The sequence below is a fragment of the Bufo gargarizans genome, chromosome 5 (assembly GCF_014858855.1).
Source record: "Bufo gargarizans isolate SCDJY-AF-19 chromosome 5, ASM1485885v1, whole genome shotgun sequence".
Classification (NCBI taxonomy): Eukaryota; Metazoa; Chordata; class Amphibia; order Anura; family Bufonidae; genus Bufo; species Bufo gargarizans.
In genome coordinates, this window is record NC_058084.1 from 185,587,174 (window position 1) to 185,609,974 (window position 22,801).

Sequence of the window (22,801 nt, forward strand, 5' to 3'; positions counted from 1 at the left end):
ACATTACAAGAACTGAGCACTGAAATGCACGGTACTTCTATTTGGACGCTTACCAAATATACCTTTAACTAAGGCCCTGTTCCTATATCTGCACTGCAATGCAGAAAACGTATTGACTACTACTCAGATAGCTTCTCTATCCATCCTTTAAAATGCAATGACTTGCTAACGTATCAATTTTCTCTTGTGTCTCCAGAGACTGGAACTATAGATCAGGAGATCCAATCCTACAACACTCCAGGCTTCAGCGGCTGCTTGTCCAGAGTACAGTTCAATCTTATAGCCCCTCTCAAGCTTGCCTTAAGGTCGCGAAATAACTCCCAGGTGCAAGTGGTGGGAGAGCTTGTGGAATCGAACTGTGGTGCGTCACCGCTGACCATCCCTCAAATGGCATCGGAAAACAATCCTTGGCACTCAGGTACTGCATCTGTTTACTGCCCCTCTGCCACATAAGAGGACAGCACTGCTATAAATGGCACATGACTGTTGGTTGAGGGACAAATTTTGCACTAGGAGCTTCAAGTTGCCCCTCTGTTTGAAATGTATTGTTGATATTTTATTCATATCTAACGTTCATAATTTCATGTTTGAAAATGTCCCTAACAGTCCCATAGAGATGAATGGTGGTGTCCATCCTCGACCAATTCAAACAGGGGACACGGGTCCCCGCTAAAGAATTGCTGCACGTTACCTTTAATTCAGCCTTTACATATGCTCAACAACATTTCACGCTTCAGGGAACAGAAATAGCAATTTTCTTTATAGTTTATTGGCAAAAACAAACATGATATGTTAATTTTGGCATTCTACCAACGCAGCCATTCTTCTTTGTCAATTAGACACAGCACATTAACTTGATGGAATTACATTTACATATTCTGCGGTTGGCTAAGTTTTAAAAACAGTTTTGGAATCTGTAGATAGTATTAGAAGAATAGCTCCAGAAATTACAACATCAAGGTAGCATAATAGTGACACCATAGCAAGTGTCCACCATGCATGGCAATAGTACTGTATGCATGAAGCTCTAGTGGTGGCTGCAGGTAGCAAGAATTGTACTGTTTATGTCTATGCCAGGGGTTTGGAGCTCTCTATCACCAGAACCCACCAGGTCCTGTACATTAGCATTGAAGAGCACTAGGAAGCTTTTATTTTACACTGTAGGCACACGTTGAGAAAAATATTTCCAAAATGTGTTTTTAAAAATTGTGGTGTCTTAGGCTCCTTTCACACTAGCGTTCGCTGGTCCGCTCGTGAGCTCCGTTTGAAGGAGCTCACGAGCGGACCCGAACGCAGCCGTCCAGCCCTGATGCAGTCTGAATGGAGCGGATCCGCTCAGACTGCATCAGTCTGGCGGCGTTCAGCCTCCGCTCCGCTCGCCTCCGCACGGACAGGCGGACAGCTGAACGCTGCTTGCAGCGTTCGGGTGTCCGCCTGGCCGTGCGGAGGCGTGCGGATCCGTGCGGATCCGTCCAGACTTACAATGTAAGTCAATGGGGACGGATCCGTTTGAAGATGCCACAATGTGGCTCAATCTTCAAGCGGATCCGTCCCCCATTGACTTTACATTGAAAGTCTGGACGGATCCGTCCGAGGCTATTTTCACACTTAGCTTTTTTTTTGCCATTTTAATGCAGACGGATCCGTTCTGAACGGAGCCTCCGTCTGCATTATTATGCGCGGATCCGTTCAGAACGGATCCGCCCGAACGCTAGTGTGAAAGTAGCCTTAATGACATTATATCAGTGTATGATATTAACATGATAATTCAGTTACAGAGAAATATATAAATGAAAGGCATCCAGATAGCTGATCTCAATTTTCTCAGTGAGAAATCTTCACTATCTCACTATCTACTGGTTTTATATTTGTTGCTAATAAATCTATGTGAGGGAGAGTTGACATCACTATTTCATTTTCCGTTCTTCTGATCTCTCAAAATAAAAAAAAAGCATTTTACAGGGTAAAAAATAAAAATAAATTAATCCTTTAAAAAATTGATGCTGTAAAAAAGTATCATGTGCATCAGTTAGGCCCCATTTACATGACTGTGTTTTTGATCTGCATCTGTCCGATCTGCATTTTTTGTGGGTAGAATTCATTTCAACGGGTCCACAAAAAATGTGGACAGCACACCGTGTGCATCCGTATGTCCGTTCCATAGCTCCACAAAGAAGATAGAACATGTCCTGTTTTTGTCCGTTTTGTGGACAAGGATAGGCATTGTTACAACCGATCCGCAAAACAATGAACCGCGTGTTGCAGACGGCAAAATACATATGGTCGTATGAATGCACCCTTGGGGCTCATGAACGCAAACCTATTTTTTTTCCATTACGGTTCCATTTTTTTTAAAGGTCTGTATGCGGAACCATTCATTTCAATGGGTCCGCAAAAAAATGTATCAGTTTCCGTATGTCCGCATGTCTGTTCCGCAAAAATATAGAACATGTCCTATTATTGTCCGCATTATGAACAAGGATAGGAATGTTCTATTAGGGGCCAGCTGTTCAGTTCCGCAAAATACATAATGCACACAGATATCATGCGTATTTTTTGGCGAATCTGTGTTTCGCTGGCCGCAAAATACATACCTGTGCATGAGCCCTTAGGGAGAGTTCACATCTCCATTTCATTTTCCATTCTTCTGATCCGGAAAACAGGATCCTGTAAAAAAAAAAAAAAAAAAACGATCCTGCGCATCAGTTATGCTAATTTGAGCATCCGTTTGAGCCATTTCCATCTAAAATCCGTTTTTTTGATGGAAAAAAAAGCACTTTTGATATGTCCCTATGACTTATCAAAAATTAAAAAATATATATATAGTTAACGCTTTAAGCAGATTTGATGGACATGTCAGACAAATTAAGTGGTTTCAGCATAAATTCAAGATCTAATCTTCATAAAATACCAGAGGAGATTTATCAAACAGGTGTAAAGTAGTAGCGATGAAAAATAAAAGGTGGAATCTGATTGGTTACTATGGGCAACTAAGCCAGTTCTACTTTACACTAGTTTGATACATCTCTCCCGCCATCTTTATTTAAGGACAGTATTAAAAAAACACATAGTAGAGCCATTACATGATGTTTCTGAGTGGCCATGTCACCTCCTCGTCTCCGCATCTCGCACTCTGTCTCCTCCATGCAAATGATCCATGCGCTCACTGACTCCCTTCTCTAGCGCATGTGCAGAGAATCACTGCAGCCAGGCGCTGTACACCGAGATTGACTGTGCAGGCGTCATAGAGGAGAATAAGTGCGCCTGCGTGAGATGAGGGGAGACAAGGAGATGATGTCGCCACTATTCAGAAAAGACAATCAAGGGGCAGGAGGCAGGAAGAGGATGTCGCAAGCATGACTTGAAAGATCCAAGAACCAGTCTCCTTGACTTCAGAGTGTACATTAGCATCCTGCGGGAGTGTGGAATAAACCTAATCTTCACAGCAGCTATGAAACACTAAAGTCACTATCAGGAACAATATGCTTTAAAGAATAATGTAATGGGCGTAGCTATACGTTGAAAATCAGGATGTCAGGTTCCCTTAAAATTTTTATTTTTACTGATGTTTTTTTGCACTGTTCTGTAATACGTAGCTATTTGCCGTATGGTGATGATATCTGCATACTGTAGTTACAGCCTCAACGCAATGGTTCCAGTGTGGGTTTTTTAATTTTGTCCTAAAATAAAGATGGCATTTTAACAGTTTATTGATGTGGTCCAGCACCTTTTTCTTTTTGGTGTTGCATTCATTCGGTGCGGTGTGATCTGTAAGGCTACTTTCACACTTGGGGGAGAGTGATCCGGCAAGCATTTCCGACGCTGGAACTGCCTGCCGGATCCGGAAAAACGTATGCCAACTGATGGCATTAGTAAGACTGATCAGGATCCTGATCAGTCTTAAAAATGCCTGATCAGTCAAAAAAAATGCATTTAAATGCCAGATCCATCTTTCCGGTGTCATCCGGCAAAACGGATCCGACACTTCTTTTTTTTCACCTTTTTTTCCGGTCTGCGTATTTTGAATGCCGGATCTGGCACTAATACATTTCTATGGAATACATTCCTATGGGAAAAATGGCATTCAGGCAAGTCTTCAGTTGCCTGAACAGTCAAAAAGACTGAACTGAAGACATCCTGATGCATCCTGAACAGATTATTCCCCATTCAGAATGCATGGGGATATAACTGATCAGTTCTTTTCCGGTATTGAGCCCCTGTGACTGAACTCAGTACCGGAAAAGAAAAACACTAGTGTGAAAGTACCCTAATTCAAACAGGGGTTTGTTTTTTGGATTGAATCCTTCACTGATGGAAGAACCCACATCGGTTTGAATTATTCTCATGGCAGTACTATAAACCACCAGCATTTAAAGAGGTCTACAATTAGTAGTTGCACATTTTGTGATGGGGAGGCTAGAAATGTCTCTGTATATGTTAAAGGGGTTGTCCGGGTTTATAAAAACATGGCTGCTTTCTTCCAAAAAGTGGAATTGTGCTGCCTCTAGTTCTTCATTTTTGGACTTATAGAGGGAGCTACAGGGGACATAGCTCCTGTTGGGGCGTGCCCCTACTGTCCTTGTGTTTGGAATTTGCCAGGTGGTGCTGTATACATTTTTTTTCATGCTTTCTTCTAAAACGAGCCCCACGTCTGTCCATGGGTTGTATCTAGTACTGCGGTCTGGTTCCATTGAAGTTCGTGGATCTAATCTGCAGTGCGGCACACAACCTGTGGACAGGTGTGGTGCTGTTTTTGGAGGAAAGAAGGGTTAGAAATCTTTTTCTAACCCTGGACAACCTCTTTAAAGAATTGCCCGCAGCACACATCGATTGCTGGAATGAAATTGAGGTCTCAAAGAGAATCCAAGGCAATTTGATTAGATTTTATTGATAGTCCATACTGTGCAAGACATTTTATTCAATAAGGGTTTCTAAGAAACGAGTTTTCTTGGTAAACTAGTCCATTCCATGGATTAAAATAGGATTTAACCTCTTCATTGCATAGAGTAGTGTTGTGTTTTCCTCTGTTTCATTTTTTTTAAGCTTACATATAAAGAAACCCTGGTCTATATGATCTCAGCTTCATGAGCAGTGCTCTGTAGCACAGCTGCCTTACTGCTCAGAAGTGATACAGTATTTGAATGTACAGTAGTAAAATAAGACAATTTCAGCAACAAATTCAGCTTTAAAAGTTGAATTCCATACACAAATCATCTTTGTTAGACTAGTATCACATCTGCGGCAGAGCCTCCGGCAGGTTCTTCTTGTAGAGTTCTCCAGAGTCAGCAGAGATCCAGCCGCTACCTGGAAAATATGCTGAGTTTTGGCCATACGAAAACCGCTGTATGCAGCAGTTTTTGTCCGACCGATTCCCGGTATTGTCAGCCGAAACACCTGGCTGCAGATCTGAAAGTAGCCTTACACTGTATAAATTATTTTAATAACCCATTACTATACTCCATTGTAAACTGGTAGCAATTAATTTATAACTTCCAGCAGGTATAATAAAGGAATGGCACATCATAGAGTCACAAGAACAGATTCTCTAGAAATGTTATTACATGGAGAATGTTAGGATCCCAAAAATTACATATGGAGGGATCCTCATGGGATTATGATTATCCCATAGGTAGTTTGGAGCTTGTTTTGGCTGGAATTTTTCCCGCCGAAAGCAGTGGTCAAGTTGGCTAAAAAGAGCCTGGTTGCTGGGTTGATGCAGGTAACAGGGGATTGGTTAATGAGAAATCCTATAGTGAGATGGTTGCTGGGGCTAGGAAGTTTAGGGGGCCCAGCAACAATAAGGGCATTGGAGGATAGGTGTGGGGGGGAGTTTAGAAAAGGGTATATAATTGCGGTGGCTGTCAGTGTTAGGCTGTCAGCCAAGCCGCATATTAGGATCTGCTGCCCCACCCGCCCTCCCTTTAATTTTTGTTTGTCACGGTCACTTGATTAGAAGTAGGGGTAAAGTCGCTCGCCAAGAAGTGGCGAGCGGACGAGATGATTCAGGTATTTGGGCCGAGCTTATGGCTGGTCTAATTCAGTGGTTAATTTAATTTAAATTATATGGTTTATCTAATGTTGGAGCTAGTCTTTAATAAAGTTGGCCGTGGCCTAATTTATCCATGATTATTACGTGTCCATGTGTTTTTTTCTATTTTATATTAAGGTTTAGTAGGTTTAAGTTAATCAAATAGGTTTAATATGATCTATAATCCCATGCAGTAATTACTAAAATAAACATGTTGGGAGTGGTGACAGGTCCTCTTTAATTCCAGTAAAATCCTTGTCATTCTTTGTATAGTCATTGCTAGTCTGTACAGTAGATGGCCTTGCTTACATCCCTTGTGTTTCAAAGACCACAATAGTCTTGTGCTTAGCCTGAATGTGACTATTTTGTAGCACTCTTTGGTTATTTGCTTTGGAAATTCACTCACAAAAAAGATGTGAGAAAGAAAATCCTGAGACTCCTTTCCAGGATGTGAATAATCAATATCCCATTGTAACAAGTTCCTTTTCATTTTCTAAATCTAATGTAGCACTCACCAGGCTATGTTCATTTTTCAGCCAAAGGGATTTTAACCATTACTAAGAACAGATGGAATAAAGTACATTGAAAAGTAATTAAAAGGGTTGCCTGGTATAATTACATTGGCAGCAGGCCCTCAATTCCAGCCTTGCAGGTCATGTGCTGGTCCCCATAGGATCCTAAGGGATGGGGAACCATACTATGATAAACTCAATTGACCAATGGATAGGTATGATATAGGGAGAACACAGCACCCTAAAAAGATACACGTAACTTATAGGAACCCCAAAGTCCAACACGTTTCCCTGAGGCCAACGCCATAGTTTGTGATACAAACTAAATAAGGTACAATAAGGCCATAATTATAAAAAATATACTGGTGCTAATGCTACACTTATTTTATGAAAATGAGATTCTTGACAAATATATTTTGTATAAAATGATTTGTGCCTGTCCGCCAGCATCAAGGCTATCTTTCTAGCACAGGAATCTACACTAAATACTACCTGTTTGTGGTGCCATACTGGCCGCCATAAAATACAGGGAATGCAGGTAGCAATAGCATGAGCTAAAAGTCAGTGTACCAAATAATGACACTGTAACAAATACCAAAAACCCTGCGTAGATGTCATGTATTCAGCGACATTGGTCTAGACTTATAGCAGGATAAAGAATGCAGTTCATGTGATAAAGAAGCATGTCTCCTAGTTGTCATTAGTAGAGCGGATGTGCAGGCGATTATGCACATAACATATGTAATACAAGAGGCAACTCATGCAGATATTAAAGGGTTTGTACAGCCAGTACATATTGTTGACCTATCCTCAGGATATCTAATCAGTAGGGATCTGACTCCTGGCACCTCCACCGATCAGCTATTTGAAGAGGGGTGGCGCACGTGCAAGCACTGCTTCCTGGTGATAGGTCATCAATATGTACTGGCTGCACAACCCCGTTAACCCTTTTGCTACCAGCAGCGCACATGTACGGCGCTGGAGCGATGGGTAAACATGGCGCCCGATCGCACGTGAAGAAGGCATCATGGCTAGCGGGCCTCCGCTGTTTCAAACAGCATAGACCCACGGCTAATGACCGTGACCTCCAATAATGGCAGACGCAGTCATTAAAGCCTTTAGAAGTGTACACTTCCGGATCCTTACCGACATCCCTGTGTGGCCAATTGGGCCGCCCGTAATTGACTTCAACACGCTGGGTCTCTCTGAAGAGACTCAGGGTATTGGAGCTGCAATTCTCATGTTGGCCAGCAGGTGGTAGGCCAACATAAGAAATGAGCAATTCAGCTATTACCATGCTTCTCTATAAAACATGGTAACATTGAATTTAAAAAAAATTGTAGCCTCAAGCACTGGCTAAGAAAACATAAAAAGAGTTTTAAAAAATGTAAAAAATAAATAAAAAAATATATATATATAAATTGAAATCACCCCCCTTAAAAATAAATACATAAATAACAAAAAATATAAACATCATGGGCATCACCGCGTCCGAAAATGCCGGTACTATTCAAATATTTTTCCAATATGATGGCGAATCTCGTAATAGATTTTTTTTCATTGCTTATCTTACCCCAAAAAATGTAATAAACTGTGATCATAAAGTCACACACACTCCAAAATGGTGTCAATAAAAACTAAAGATCGTCCCACAAAAAAAAGAGCCCCCATACAGCTCCGTAGACATAACTATAAAAATTTATGGGGGTCAGAATATGGTGATGTACAAAAATTTTTTTTTCTATTTAATTTATTTTTACACTATTTAGATGTAAAAAAAACTATACATATGTTGTATCATTGTAATCGTACTGACCCAGTGAATGAAGGGAAAAGGTCAGTTTTTCCGCAGAAAGAACGCCACGGGCTTAAGCCACTCAATGCGCTCTTGCTGCTCCTGCTTTCTCTACCAGCCTCCTCCCTGTCTTTCCTGATTGTCAGGGCCAGGTTCCTACACAGTCATGTCTCCTGGCTTTGTCAATCAAGTGGGAGAGGGAGGGGCTGGCAGAAGAAGTTGGAGGACCCAGGGTGCACAGGGTGGTTTGGGCCCCTATCTGTGCATTGAACTGCACAAAAAAGTCACACATTATGATGCACGCCATATATGCACCATAATATTGGGGCGTTTTAGGATTCTCGCCACTTTTCCGAAGAGGTGAAAAAAGGGGGTGGGGCTTAGAATAGAGGGCAGGGTTTCACACAGCCCACAGGATTTGTTATAACTTTCTCCAAAAAGTGGCAGAAGTTATAACTGAAGTCTACACCAGCCTATAGCCTTCAGTATCTGGTGCACAGTATCTGCCTCTTGATAAATTAGGGGCATCTCACTCCAGTGCGTATGAGAATGTCTTGATAAATGTCCCTCGTTGTGTCTGTCTTAACAGTGAGTTTCCTCAGTTGTTGCTTGCACGCCTCATGAAGCTCGGTGTTTAACAGAACATCTGACTGCATATGTTATTTCCACAGTACAAGTGTTTTAGGCGCTCAGTTACTTAGATACAGAAGTTACGTTGTCCCTTGAGTGTTTTTATCAGTCCTTCACAACGATTATAAAATTAGTATGCTGTGTGCTAGTAGAAGTAAATAAGTAAGCCTTAGAAATAATCTCACATACTGTATGTGCAGAGCTTAAAAAGGACCTGTCACCAGGGGACTGTGCTGGACCATCAATAGATATTTTTGCTAATATTAGCATTTGCTCTCTAAGGTCAATAGACTGGAAAAAATGGAAAACTGTCTTTGTTTCCCATAGCAACTACTCAGATTGATCCTTTCCGTTTCCAAAGGAGCACTGAAAAATGAAAGGTGGACCATGGGCAACTAAGTCAGTTTTCCCTAGCACCAGTTTTGCTAAATCTCCCACATAGTGTTTGGCTTTTTTTGTCAATTTTCAAGTTTGTTGTTCTGTCTTTAGAGGCATTTTTTCTGCACGTCATTTCATGAGGCCAGGTAATACTTTGGAGTCTATAGAGAATTATGAAATTCACTACAGACAAAGCATTTTTGCATTGCCTTTTTTTGTGTTGTGTTTGTGCACTTTTGTCAAAATGCTGAATACTCTAGGCATGGCATTTTTTCAAGCATTTTTCAACTCAAATACTGGTTCCAAAGGGAAAAATGCCTGGCAAAAACTGCACACATGTAACAGGTCAGCCAGTTTCATAGCTACAAATCTGCTGACAGACAGTGATGGCCAGTTCGCAGTGTTCGCCAGCGACCAGATGCGGGCAGCCATCTTGACTCACAAGTCCGGCGATGCACAGGTAAGCCCTTACCTGTACCTGTGCCGCGAGCCGGCCTGAAACAAATGCGGTCACCGGGAGCAGGCAGTTCCGAGAACAGCCACCAGGGGCCTTCATCGGGCTGTTCTTGGAACTGCCTGCTCCCAGTGACCGCATTTATTTCAGACCGGCTCGCGGCACAGGCACAGGTAAGGGCGGACTTGTGAGTTAAGATGGCAGCCCGCATGTGTTCACTGGTGAACACTGCTAACTGGCCATAACTGCTGATAGCCAAGAGCTAATTTCAGCTACACGTTTGATTTCAGTTGAGCCACATATGGATATTGATCTTTTATAAGTATTTTACATTTGTTTCCTTTCATAACAGAAACTGCTAATTTCCCGAACAATGAGGGACAAGCCATTACAGATGGAGTCAACAGGAATTCTGCTATTATTGGAGGTAAGACAATGTGATCATGTTATTTATGAATATATATATATATATATATATATATATATATAGTTGGAGAACAGATACAGGCTTTTAGATAATGAGTTATATGCTACGAAAGAAGCAAATTGAAAGGGCTCTAGCAGTTTGCATAGAAGGTCCAGATGAAAGTTACCAGTGTGTCCCTGCACAGTCTGCCACTGGCAGCACTGATTGCCAACTAGTAACATCCATCCGGACCTTCATTGCAAACTGCTAGTAATTCATTTATAACTTCTAGTAGCAATAATATAGGAATGGTACATCATAGAGTCATACAAGATGTTCCAGAACAAGTAATTAACATTTTAATGGGCAAGAAAAGGAAGAGATCAATTACATGAAGTGAAGTCGTACTGCTTTTCTTCTGGAGGCATCACTCACTAATATCAGCTACATATCTGCACTGTGCTGATGAGGTCCAAAAGACAGAAACAGACCTCGGTTCCTGAGGTTTTCTACCTAATGGTCTTCTAAGGCCAGTCCAGTATGTTCTACAGGAATATACACAGCTTGTGTTCCTTCCTTATATTTACTGCAAAATATATGAACTGATCCCACCAGAGACAAGTCTTTTTTTTCTTTGTTGGAAACTGTCCCCTTCTTTGGCCAAAAAATCATGAATTTCAAAATATTATTAATTGAAGACCAAAGTACAATCTATACTTTCCTGCCTTTAAAACGTTACAAAATATGATCACTCTTGAGTGTTCTTTGCTATAGAACAGCAATAAAAATGGGGGTGCCAATTGGTGTGGGTACCATAGGTTTAGTAGGAGGGTCAGGGGCTGGATCACCTTAGCGATTGTGGCTGTGCAAAGCCAGGCACAACACTAGTAGTGAGCGGAGGGTCTCCCAGATGGGAAAGCGGTCAGGCTGCTGCGTTCCATAGCCGGGATCTCACTGCAGTGGGAACTCCGTATCAAAGGATTTTATTAAGACAATAAAACATATACTGGTATAGTCTTCTGAAGACCAGACTGTAGCGGATTGCGTTTGGCTACTATCCCCTGTCATTAATCTTGGCTGTCCATAACGTTTATTGTTGCAATATTATGTTGAATTCCCTATGGTTCGGTACATGTAAGACAAAAAGTAATCAGTAACCTGCTGAGCATTCGTCTGGTTGTTTGGTAGAAACACAATGGCTACAATGGATGTTTCAACTGTACTGCACTTCCTGTGCTAACTACTTGATCCCGAAGTAACTCTTGGAATACCGGCGGAGAAAGCCTATGTCGCACTAGCGCCGCTACACAGACATTGATTTAATTGAATAGATTAGGGGATGGATCGCAAAGCCACATAGGAAGCTGGACTGGATATATTACAATTACACCTATTCTATTACAAAAGTATAAAATGCAGTGATCTACATGGGATACAATGTAAAGGCCGCAAAAATAATAACCGGAACAAAATAAATGTGATGACCAAATCGCATGTTTAGTGTGCACTGTAGTTTACATAAAGTGCAGTGTGCTAGAATCACAACATGAGAGTAGACTATAACATAGATACAAGGATAGTAATCCCGATGTAGCAGTGTCGGTTGAGTGCAATGGCTGATAGTAGGTAGAACATACACAAACTAAATATAGGCTTATGTTCAGAGTATAAGCGTTCCACACACCCTTGTGTGAGCAAAAGAGTCACGTGGATCTGTAGAATAGCAGAAAAAAACATAACATAAAAATATCAGACATTATCCTTTTGGTTTTCTCAAAAGTTTTGTTCAGACCGTTGGGAGATAACGCATCTAGTTTAAATATCCAGAAGGATTCTCTATTAATTAATCTCTGTAGCCTAGATGGTTGTGTGTTTGAATGTTACATAGTTACATAGTTGATATGGTTGAAAAAATACATAAGTCCATCAAGTTCAACCAATGGATAGGTGGGGACGCGAATCCCAGAAGGAAGTGAGACTCAGATTTCTACACGTTTTCATAAGCACTAATGTTGTTTACTTTTAAGAATTCATCTAAATCCTTTTTAAAACTGTCCACTGTTCCTGCAGGGCCCACGTCCTGAGGAAGTCTATTCCACAGATTCACAGTTCTTACAGTAAAGAAGCTTTGACGCTTCTGGAGACTGAACTTTTTCTTCTCCAGTCGGAGGCAGTGGCCTTTTGAGAGCATTTTATATGGAACAGTTTTTCATCGTATTTTTTTATATGGCCCATTTATATATTTGTATAGCTTAATCATGTCCCCCCTTAGATGTCTCTTCTCAAGACTAAATAAATTAAATTATTTTAATCTTTCTTCATAACTAAGACCCTCCATGACCCTCCATCAGTTTAGTCGCTCTCCTCTGTACTTTTTCCAGCTGCAGTGTGTTCTTTCTATAGACTGGTGCCCAGAACTGAATTGCATATTCCAGATGAGGCCTCACCAATACTTTGTCCATGCCCCGTGAGTCCATGCCTCGTTTAATGCATGACAATATCCTGGTGGCCTTAGAAGCAGCTGATTGACATTGTATGCTGTTATTTAATCTACCATCTACAAGGACACCCAAATCCTTCTCTATCAGTGACTCTCCCAGTGTTACATCACTTAGGACATATGAAGCATGGAGATTATTACTACCAAAATGCATAACGTTACAGTTATCCACATTGAACCTCATTTGCCAAGTTGATGCCCAATCACTCAGAGTGTTCAAGTCAACTTGTAGTTAATGGACATCTTCCATAGACTGTACAGTACTACATAGCTTGGTGTTATCTGCAAAAATAGAAATGGTGCTATCAATCCCATCCTCGATATCATTAATAAATAAATTAAATAATAGAGGGCCCAGCACTGAACCTTGGTGTACACCACTTATAACCTGGGACCATTCTGAATAGGAATCATTGACCACAACTCTCTGGGCACGGTCCTTCAGCCAGTTTTCAATCCAATTACAAACGATACTTTCCAAGCCTATAGACCGTACTTTATCTATTAAATGTCTATGAGAGACAGTATCAAAAGCCTTAGCAAAATCCATAAACACTACATCCACAGCCGCGCCTCTATCCAGGCTACTACTCACCTCCTCATAAAAACAAATCAGGTTAGGCTACTTTCACACTAGCGTTCGGGCGGATCCGTTCTGAACGGATCCGCTCATAATAATGCAGACGGAGGCTCCGTTCAGAACGGATCCGTCTGCATTAAAATGGAAAAAAAAAAGCTAAGTGTGAAATTAGCCTCGGACGGATCCGTCCAGACTTTCAATGTAAAGTCAATGGGGGACGGATCCGCTTGAAGATTGAGCCACATTGTGGCATCTTCAAACGGATCCGTCCCCATTGACTTACATTGTAAGTCTGGACGGATCCGCACGGATCCGCACGCCTCCGCACGGCCAGGCGGACACCCGAACGCTGCAAGCAGCGTTCAGCTGTCCGCCTGTCCGTGCGGAGGCGAGCGGAGGCTGAACGCCAACAGACTGATGCAGTCTGAGCGGATCCGCTCCATTCAGACTGCATCAGGGCTGGACGGCTGCGTTCGGGTCCGCTCGTGAGCTCCTTCAAACGGAGCTCACGAGCGGACCAGCGAACGCTAGTGTGAAAGGAGCCTTAGTCTGACAACTTCTGTCCTTGGAAAACACATGCTGGTTATCACTTATAATATTATTTATAGTCACATACTCCTGTATATAGCCCCTTAAGAGTCCTTTAAACATTTTTCCCACAACAGAAGTTTAACTGGTCTATAATTACCTGTGGAGGACCTTGATCCTTTTTTTACTATGGACACCACATTTGCCTTGCGCCAATAATTTGGTACCTAGAGAACGTTTAAAATTATAAATAGGGGCACAGCAATGACTGAACTGATTCTTTAAGCACTCTTGGGTGTAATCCATCTGGACCCGGAGCCTTGCTCACATTTATCTTATTTAGCTTATCTTGGACCATGTCTACAGTTAGCCAATTGAGTATATTACTGGATGTACTAACAGCCCCCGCACCACAGATATCAGCTCCTTTCTCTTCTTTTGTATATCCAGAGCTAGAAAAAAACGTTTTGTAACTCTGCCTTTTCCTTATCTTCAGTGACTACCCACCTTCCTTTACCAGACCTTGGTTTTTTAGTATTTATATATTTAAATAATTTTTGGGGATTTGTTTTGCTCTCTTTTGCGACCTGCTGTTCATTTTGTATTTTTGCTGATTTTATCTCCTTTTTACAGATTTTATTAAGCCCTTTGTAATCTTCAAACGCTATAGCTGACCGTTCAGATTAGCATTTTTTAAATGCCCATTTTTTGTCTTTTATTGCCCCTTTTACAGTAGCTGTAAGCCATGGGGGGGTTAATTTTAGCCGTTTATACTTGTTGCCTAATACATTTTTTAGTGCAATTACTCAATGTGGATTTAAAGCTCTCCCATTTATCCTCAATACTATTATGTGACAGTAGCTTCTCACAGTCTATGCCCTGAAATGCTGCCCTCAACCCAGGGAAATTAGCCTTTTTAAAATTCTGTGTCTTTGCTCTGCCTTTTTATGGTTTAGGGGGAATATAATTATATTGTGGTCACTATTACCTAGTGTTTCTAGAACAGTGCCATTACCAACAAGCGCTGCATCATTAGAAATTGCCAGATCCAACAAGTGGGAGCTCCTAGTGGGAGCTTTTACATACTGGCCCATAAAGTGGTCCTGCAGCAAGTTGAGGAATTTTCTCCCCTTTGCGGTTGACGCAGAATCATGACCCCAGTCAATGTCTGGGAAGTTAAAATCTCCCATTATGATCACTGTACCAGCCTGTGCAGCCCTCTCTATTTCGGTATACAGTTGCGTTTCTATCTCCTCTGTGATGTTAGGGGTCTATAGATTACACCAAGTATTATTTTTTCAGTGTTTATTTCCCTTTGAACTTCCACCCATAAGGTTTCCACATTCTCACCATCCTCACCTTCCTTACCCACAATTGCCTCTTTCACACTTGTCTTCAGATCACTCCTCACATACAGGCACACACCACCACCTTTTCTATTGATCCCGTCTTTCCTAAATAGTGTAAAACCCTCAATATTTACAGCCCAGTCATGCGAAGAATCCAACGATGTCTCAGCCACACCAACTACATCTATGTGTTCTTCTAGTACCATAGCCTCCAGCTCCCCTATTTTGCTAGCTAGACTTCTAGCATTTGTGAAAATACATTTTAAATTACTATTACATGTAAAGTGAATATCTGGGATTTTTGGGTACCTTGGTTGATGTTTGTATGTAACAGGTTCTTGTTACCAGCAGTTCTATTTTCATTGGTATATAGCTCTGCCCAGTCTTCTCCCTACTTTCCTCACTAACCCCATCCCCCACTAAATCCCCACTGTCCCCTCCTATATCCCGCTCTTTATCTACACTATCTACCCCCTTATTAGTATGACCCCCCCCCCCCCACCCTCCCCCAGATCCTAGTTTAAAAGCTCCTCCAGCCGTCTAACCATTTTTTCCCCAGGGCAGTTGCACCCTCCCCATTAAGGTGCAGCCCATCCCTACTGTAGAGCCTGTAACCAACAGAGAAGTTGGCCCAGTTCTCCATGAACCCAAACCCTTCCTTCCTGCACCAGCTTCTGAGCCACTTATTTAACTCCCTAAGCTCCCGTTGTCTCTCTGGTGACGCTCGTGGCACTGGTAGCATTTCTGAAAACACTTCCTTGGAGGTCCTGGGCTTGAGCTTCTCACCTAGTTCCCTAAAATCATTTTTAAGGACCTTCCATCTCCCCCTGACTTTGTCATTGTGCCAATGTGTACCATGACCGCCGGATCTTCCCCAGCTCCACCCAGCAATCTGTCACTCCGATCTGCAATATGCCAAACCCGAGCACCCAGAAGACAACACACTATTCGGCATTCACGGTCTCGGCGAGAGATGACCCCGTCTGTCCTCCTTGCAGCACTCCTTTTCCCATCCTTGCGGCAGCGGTCATCCTCCTGGTTGCTAGGAGAAACGCCCTGCTGCAGTGTTGCTGGCCCTGTGCTTTCATCACTAATATCAGCCAAACAGGCATATTTACTAGGGCATTCCAGCTTAGGACTAGCCTCCCTGACATATCAAACCTTAGTTTCTTGTCTTGCACTCCGGTTCTTTAAACTCCACTTATTCACAAGCCCACTTAGTAGAGCAAGCCAATGTGATCTATTACCAGTACTCTGAGGGCACTTGGGTTTTTGTCATGCATTTGGGCACAATGTCTCTCTATACTATGAGTGGATAGTCCCTTTATGCTTATTTAGATGACTTCTGATTGGCTGAGTAGTGCACCCAACATACTGGATGTTGCATGGGCAGGACAGTACATATGTAACATAATTGCTTGCACAATTCAACAACTGGGAGATCCTAAAGGACTCGCCAGTGATTATAGAGGAAAAACACTAGCATTATCCATTATAGTCTCACGGCAGGCACATTGTGCATTTGTAGCATCCAACATTTGAATTGGTATTGTGAATAATAGGGTTGGGGTTCCTCAATGCACTTGAATAAATCATCTATGAAACTTTTCTATATATCTCTATAGGTGGAAAAATGCAGGGAATGTGTGATGTATTGGTACTCGAAACACCCCATGAATAAATTAGCGTAACTGGGGGCGAAATGCGTGCCCATTGCACAGCTCCTGCGTTGTTGATATACGTGGCCTCTACACATTATTAGCTAAAATTTATTGCATAGCGGGTATAAGAAACTCTACTTGCACACCGGGTAGTGGATCACCCAAAGATAGTGTGGTAGATACGGCCTCTAGCTCCAGATGGTGCTGAATATTCGAATATAATGATGTCACATCTAATGTGAGAAAAGAAAATGAAAAAGAAAACACTGTATAAGATGCGTTGAATCATGCAAATACGTTGGTAATTTGATTACACACTCCTGCAGAAATAAATCTACATAGTGTGATAAAGAAAAGGTGATAGAACCAGTACCTGAAATAATAGGTCTCCCAGAGGCATTAGTGGCAGATTTATGAAGCTAGGCAAAAAAAAAAATTAATGTGTCCTATAAGTAGTGACTTTAAAGGGGTTATCTCATGACTAATGCAAAAAATGATAATCAGACATCATATAGTACATGGCAGTCTCTTTCTAACAAACTTAGAACCAATCCTGTACCTCCCATGGATCCAGAGATCTCCACATGAATTGCTCTGCTAGATTCATATCAAGCTGGCAGCTCAAGGGGAGTGTCTTTTCTGCTGGAGCTAAAGGGGGCGTGTCCATGTTCTCCCTATCACAGCTCAGGAGGCAGTTGAAGGATGTAAATGGGGCATGTACAACCTTCTCAGTGAGCAGGACAAAAAAAAACAGACAGCAGGTGGCGCTATACAGATATATTTTATGGAATAACTCAGTGCCTATACTACATTTTAAATTACATGAAATTACAAAAGAATTCAGATCCAGGTGCTGGTTTTAAAACTGCAAAATATTTTTTGTGGGACAACCCCTTTAAGGAATTCCCTTTCATGATTATTGAGTAGAGATTTCTCTACAGCTGATTTAATAAGTAAATTGTATTGTTCTAATATAGAATCAGAAGGATCTTGGGTAAGCATAGTGTAATTATCCCCATCAGAAATAATTCTCAAGGCCTCAGCTATATAAGAGGAGATGTCCATAATGAAGGTGACTCCCCCTTATATGCCGATTTGATAACAATGTCATTAAGTTGCTACAAGGAGCAAATCTTGGGAGGGGGATGTGACCTAACCAGATCAGGGCGTGGCTTCGGAGAGCTGGGGGAGGGGTTTTACAGGCCGTCTCTTCAGAGTCGCCTGAGTGGCCACCCTATCTCCATGTGGCTTTGCAATCCACTCCCTAAACTAATCAATTAAATCAATGTCTGGTGTTCAGAAGAGTATACATGTATATACTAGTATTCCATTATCTGTAGCCTGATAAAGGTGGCCGTCTGCCACAGCAACATGTAGCTTTGTATTTCTTTTATATGCATTTTATTGTTTTGATAAAATCCTTTTATACGGAGTTCCCAGTGCAGCGTGATTCTTTTTCATACTCAGCTTGTTGAGTGTTTTCTATGATAGATCAGGGCAGTGGAGTAACTAAAACGTAAAATTACTGGGCCCCACAGCATATTTTTGAATGGGGCCCCCCTCCCCCAGTAATTTTTTCACAACCCTTTCCTTTCATGCCGCCCCCATTGCTGTGGCTAGTAAAGATCGCTCTCTCAGACCAGGCCCGGCCGCTGTTCCATCTATTTTGTACACTGTCTGTACCATCACTGTATATTATTTCATTGTGTAATACTGTTGAGGGGGCCCTGACAAAATGTTTTAGTCCTCCTCCTCATGGATGGGCCCACTTCTGGGTCAGGGCCCCAAAGCAGCCGCTTCCCCTGCTTCCCCTATAGTTACGCCCCTGGATCAGGGCACAGAGAGATGAAGCAATAGACAATTCTGTCAGTGGACTTCTTATATCTGTCACAGAGGACTTTCAGTAACGGAAAAGTGGTCATGCTGTATCGTATTTAGAGTTTAGCTTTCATTTGCTATATTGCACACTGAGCTCTTTTCCTAATCAGGATTATTTGTATCAGCATTAATACCACCATAATACCATGCAACTGGAAACACATGATAAATGCTTCAGTAGTATGTCTAGAGTCATTGTCCTCCTGGAAAGAGAACCTCCTTCCAAGGAGCAAATCTTTCCAGACTTTTTCTCAAGAAGTGCCGCATGTACAGTTTGCAATAGTTTTGCTATAATATGATCCGACTTCACTGCAGTGTGTTTAGGTTGCCTAGCAACCATTAGTTGTCTAGGTGACCATTTTAATACATGTAGCCACAATACATGTAATGTAAAGATACCTTTGCTCAAATTTGGTTAAGGACTACAACTTTCCATGAAGCAAATTGAATACAATATCAAAACATGCCAGCAAAACCCTCGACAGGCTGCAATTCACATCACAACCACTGGGTGGCCACATATAGACATATACCATATAGCATTGCCAAAATATTGTGAAAACATGTTCTTTAACCCTTTCAGGACCGGGCCATTTTTCACCATTCTGCCCGGGCCATTTTTAGAAAATCTGACATATGTCACTTTATGTGGTGATAACTTTAAAACATTTTTACTTATCCAAGCCATTCTGAGATTGTTTTCTCGTCACATATTTTACTTCATGACAGTGTGACACTTCGAGCCTAGCATATTGAACCTTTTCACAATATTCAAATTTTTTTTTTAAGTTGCATTAATGAAACTCCGTTTAAGTTGCATTACTGAAATAAATGAACTTTTGCGCAATATTCTAATTTTTCGAGTTTCACCTGTATAAATAATCAAATCAATCCCCTTTCCCCCCCCAAAAAAATTTCAAAATATTATAGGCATCACCGCATCTGAAAACGCCTATACTTTTTAAATATAACAATATTAATCCCATACGGCAAATGATGTAATAGAAAAAATAGATTCAAAATGGTCAATTCATTATTATTTTGTCACTTCACCTGCCTCAATTTTTTTTTTTATAAACAGTGATCAAAAAGTTACACACACTTCAAAATTGTATCACTAAAAAGTGCAGATCACCCCACAATGAATGAGCCCTCATACAGCTCCATACGCATAACTACAAAAAAAGTTATAGGGGTCAGAATATGGTGATGAAAAGAAAAAAGTATATTTTTTCAAGGATTATATTGGTCTTCAGTATTAGAACACAAGAAAAACTATACAAGTGTGGTATTGATGTAATCATACTGACCTGGAGAATGAAGGGAAAAGGTAAATTTTATAGCATAGGAAACTCTGTAAACAAAAAAACATAAAACATGCATTAACAGTGTTTTTCAGGTAAAATCTTTTTTCTTTTTTCTAAGTGCACGTAGCATGGTCCTGAAACAGCAGATTCATACTCATTTGCTCCCTGCCACTCCAGTCCTCTGCTCTGCCTCTGCTGCCTACATCTTTCAGTCCCCACGCTGTTTACATCCAGCTGGCTACGGGCATGGTCACATGCACCGCTCCAGCCAATGACTGGTTTCAGCAGCGATGTGCTGCTTGTGGCCACATGACTGCTGAAGCCAGCCATTGGCTCAAGCAGTGCATGTGACCATGCCCATAGCCAGCCAGATGTGAACTGTGCTGGGAACAAAAATGGATAGAGTGGAGGAATGGAGTGGCTTGGAGCAGGTAAGTATGAATCTGCTATTTCAGGGCCAGGCTGCGGGCACTTGAAAAAAAAATATTTTTACTGGACCTGTTTTAGGGTATGTTTGCATGGCTATAATCCACAGCAAAAATCAGTAGCAGATTAGTAGCTGAAAACAGGCTGTGTATGGTGGCAGATTAGTAATTTGGTGGTGGTTTTACAGGAATTTTTGGAAGGTTTTAGAAGAGTCTTTGGTTGAGGTTTTCCTACTCCTCATTGACTTCTATGAAATCCATAATCAAATCTGCTTCCAAGAAGTAACATGTCGCTTCCCATGTGTTAAAAAAAAACCAAAAAAACTCAACCATCTTTACACTGTGTTTAACGTACAAGGCAATGGGGAAACTTTTGGTCAGTTTTGAATGTGGATTTGGCAGCGGAAAAGGCCCGTTTTCCACTGCTTCAGCAGTCATGTGAGCATACCCGAAATGTTGAAACCTTCCTTCAATGATGGTGGTTTGGGGGAGACATTCTGTAGTAAGCAAAGCTCATTGAGTTAATTTGAAAAAAAAAAATTATAATAATAATCTGTATGGAATTATTTTTGAATGCTTTTGTATGATTTGCTTCCCAACATTAGCTTTATATACTCAGCATCTCCCTACATTGCTTTCTTTTTTTCTCCTTCCAGGTATCATAGCTGTGGTAATCTTCACCATTCTTTGCACCTTGGTGTTTTTGATACGCTACATGTTCCGCCACAAGGGAACCTACCACACAAATGAAGCCAAGGGAGCTGAATCTGCCGACAGTGCCGATGCAGCCATTATAAACAATGACCCCAACTTTACGGAGACCATCGATGAAAGTAAAAAGGAATGGCTTATCTAAAGGAGCGTTCAACGTGACCACAGTGGGCTCTGGGGTGTTGCTAGCGACTGTGTCTCGCCAGTAGGCTTTGGATTTCTCCATGCAAGATCACCAGAACAAGGAGGCTACAAAAGGCCACTCAATACACTGACAAAAATTACAAATCATAAACTTTGATGAAGGCATTTGAAAGTCATTTTTAGTTACATCTACAGTCGGGTTTTTCTCCTTCTGTACTTCCCTGTCTAAAAAGAACAAAATTTCAGCTTTTAGAGTCTCAGCGTCGGTTTGGGTTTGTCAGTACTATCTGTATTTTTTTGTGTGTGTTTAGAGGCAATCAAATAACTACGCAACGTCCAAGGGCCTGTTTTCTAAAAATTTTATAAGCCCTGAGATTATTAAAGAAGTCAACATATATCCACAAGTGATTATAGGTAAACCTATGCAAGTGTTTATGTATAATCCCGCACACACAGCATATTATTATCCTCTTCTTCCTTTCTCCTTTATATGATAAACTACGGTACTTTTCATTGCATGCATAGGCACTGCAGTAACTCAGAATGGTTCCGGGTGGAGCATCAACATGCCAATAAAAGAATGTATTTGCCTTTCTTTTTCTTTTTTTTTAGAGATCGTTGCTATACTATAATAAGCATGGGGATAGATAACCTGTGACACTGGCACGCTGACCGATCCAGGACGGCCAGTGACCGTCATACTGCCACAAGTTGCCTAACCCTGAAATAAAGGGATATCTTGGTGTAACAAAAAATCTGAATGGTATACATTGCAAAAGAAAAATATACTAAAATATATTGCACCTTTTTCTGATACTGTGATCTGTGTCTGTTTTTTTTCTCACTTTGAACATTACACACACGGTACATTCGGCTCAGTTTCATGCAGATCGCTGAATGAGTAATGAATAGCATAACTTTCTCATATAGTTTGCATTAATGCCTTGCAATTCTCAAGATCTTTGTTTGCTGTCACTGTATGAAAACATTCTAGCTTTCATGGAGATGCAGAAAAGCCATACAGATCAAGGGCATCATTTATCATACTGGTGTAAAGTAGGCCTGGCTTAGTTGTCCATAGCAGCCAATCAGATTCCTTCTTTCATATTCCAAATGAGCTGTCCAAATTGAAAGGTGGAATCTGATTGGTTGCTATGGGCAATTAAGCCAGTTCTACTTTACACCAGTTTTACAATATACCTCCTCCTCACAGCTTACAGCGAGTGCAGAATTATTAGGCAAGTTGTATTTTTGAGGATTAATTTTATTATTGAACAACAACCATGTTCTCAATGAACCCCAAAACTCATTAATATCAAAGCTGAATATTTTTGGAAGTAGTTTTTAGTTTGTTTTTAGTTTTAGCTATTTTAGGGGGATATCTGTGTGTGCAGGTGACTATTACTGTGCATAATTATTAGGCAACTTAACAAAAAACAAATATATACCCATTTCAATTATTTATTTTTACCAGTGAAACCAATATAACATCTCAACATTCACAAATATACATTT

At 41.1% G+C, this 22,801-nt stretch overlaps 1 protein-coding gene across 1 annotated transcript in view; it reads left to right on the plus strand.

Annotated features, from left to right (window-relative positions):
- Window positions 1-21,432, plus strand: part of CNTNAP2 (contactin associated protein 2) — a 2,163,381-nt gene extending 2,141,949 nt beyond the window's left edge. Inside the window, exons 23-25 of the mRNA XM_044295439.1 lie at window positions 197-418; window positions 10,150-10,224; window positions 21,088-21,432. Of these exons, the coding sequence (XP_044151374.1) occupies window positions 197-418; window positions 10,150-10,224; window positions 21,088-21,287 (497 nt within the window). The 3' untranslated portion in view covers window positions 21,288-21,432. The remainder of the gene's footprint in view (window positions 1-196; window positions 419-10,149; window positions 10,225-21,087) is intronic.
- Window positions 21,433-22,801: the final 1,369 nt, after the last annotated feature.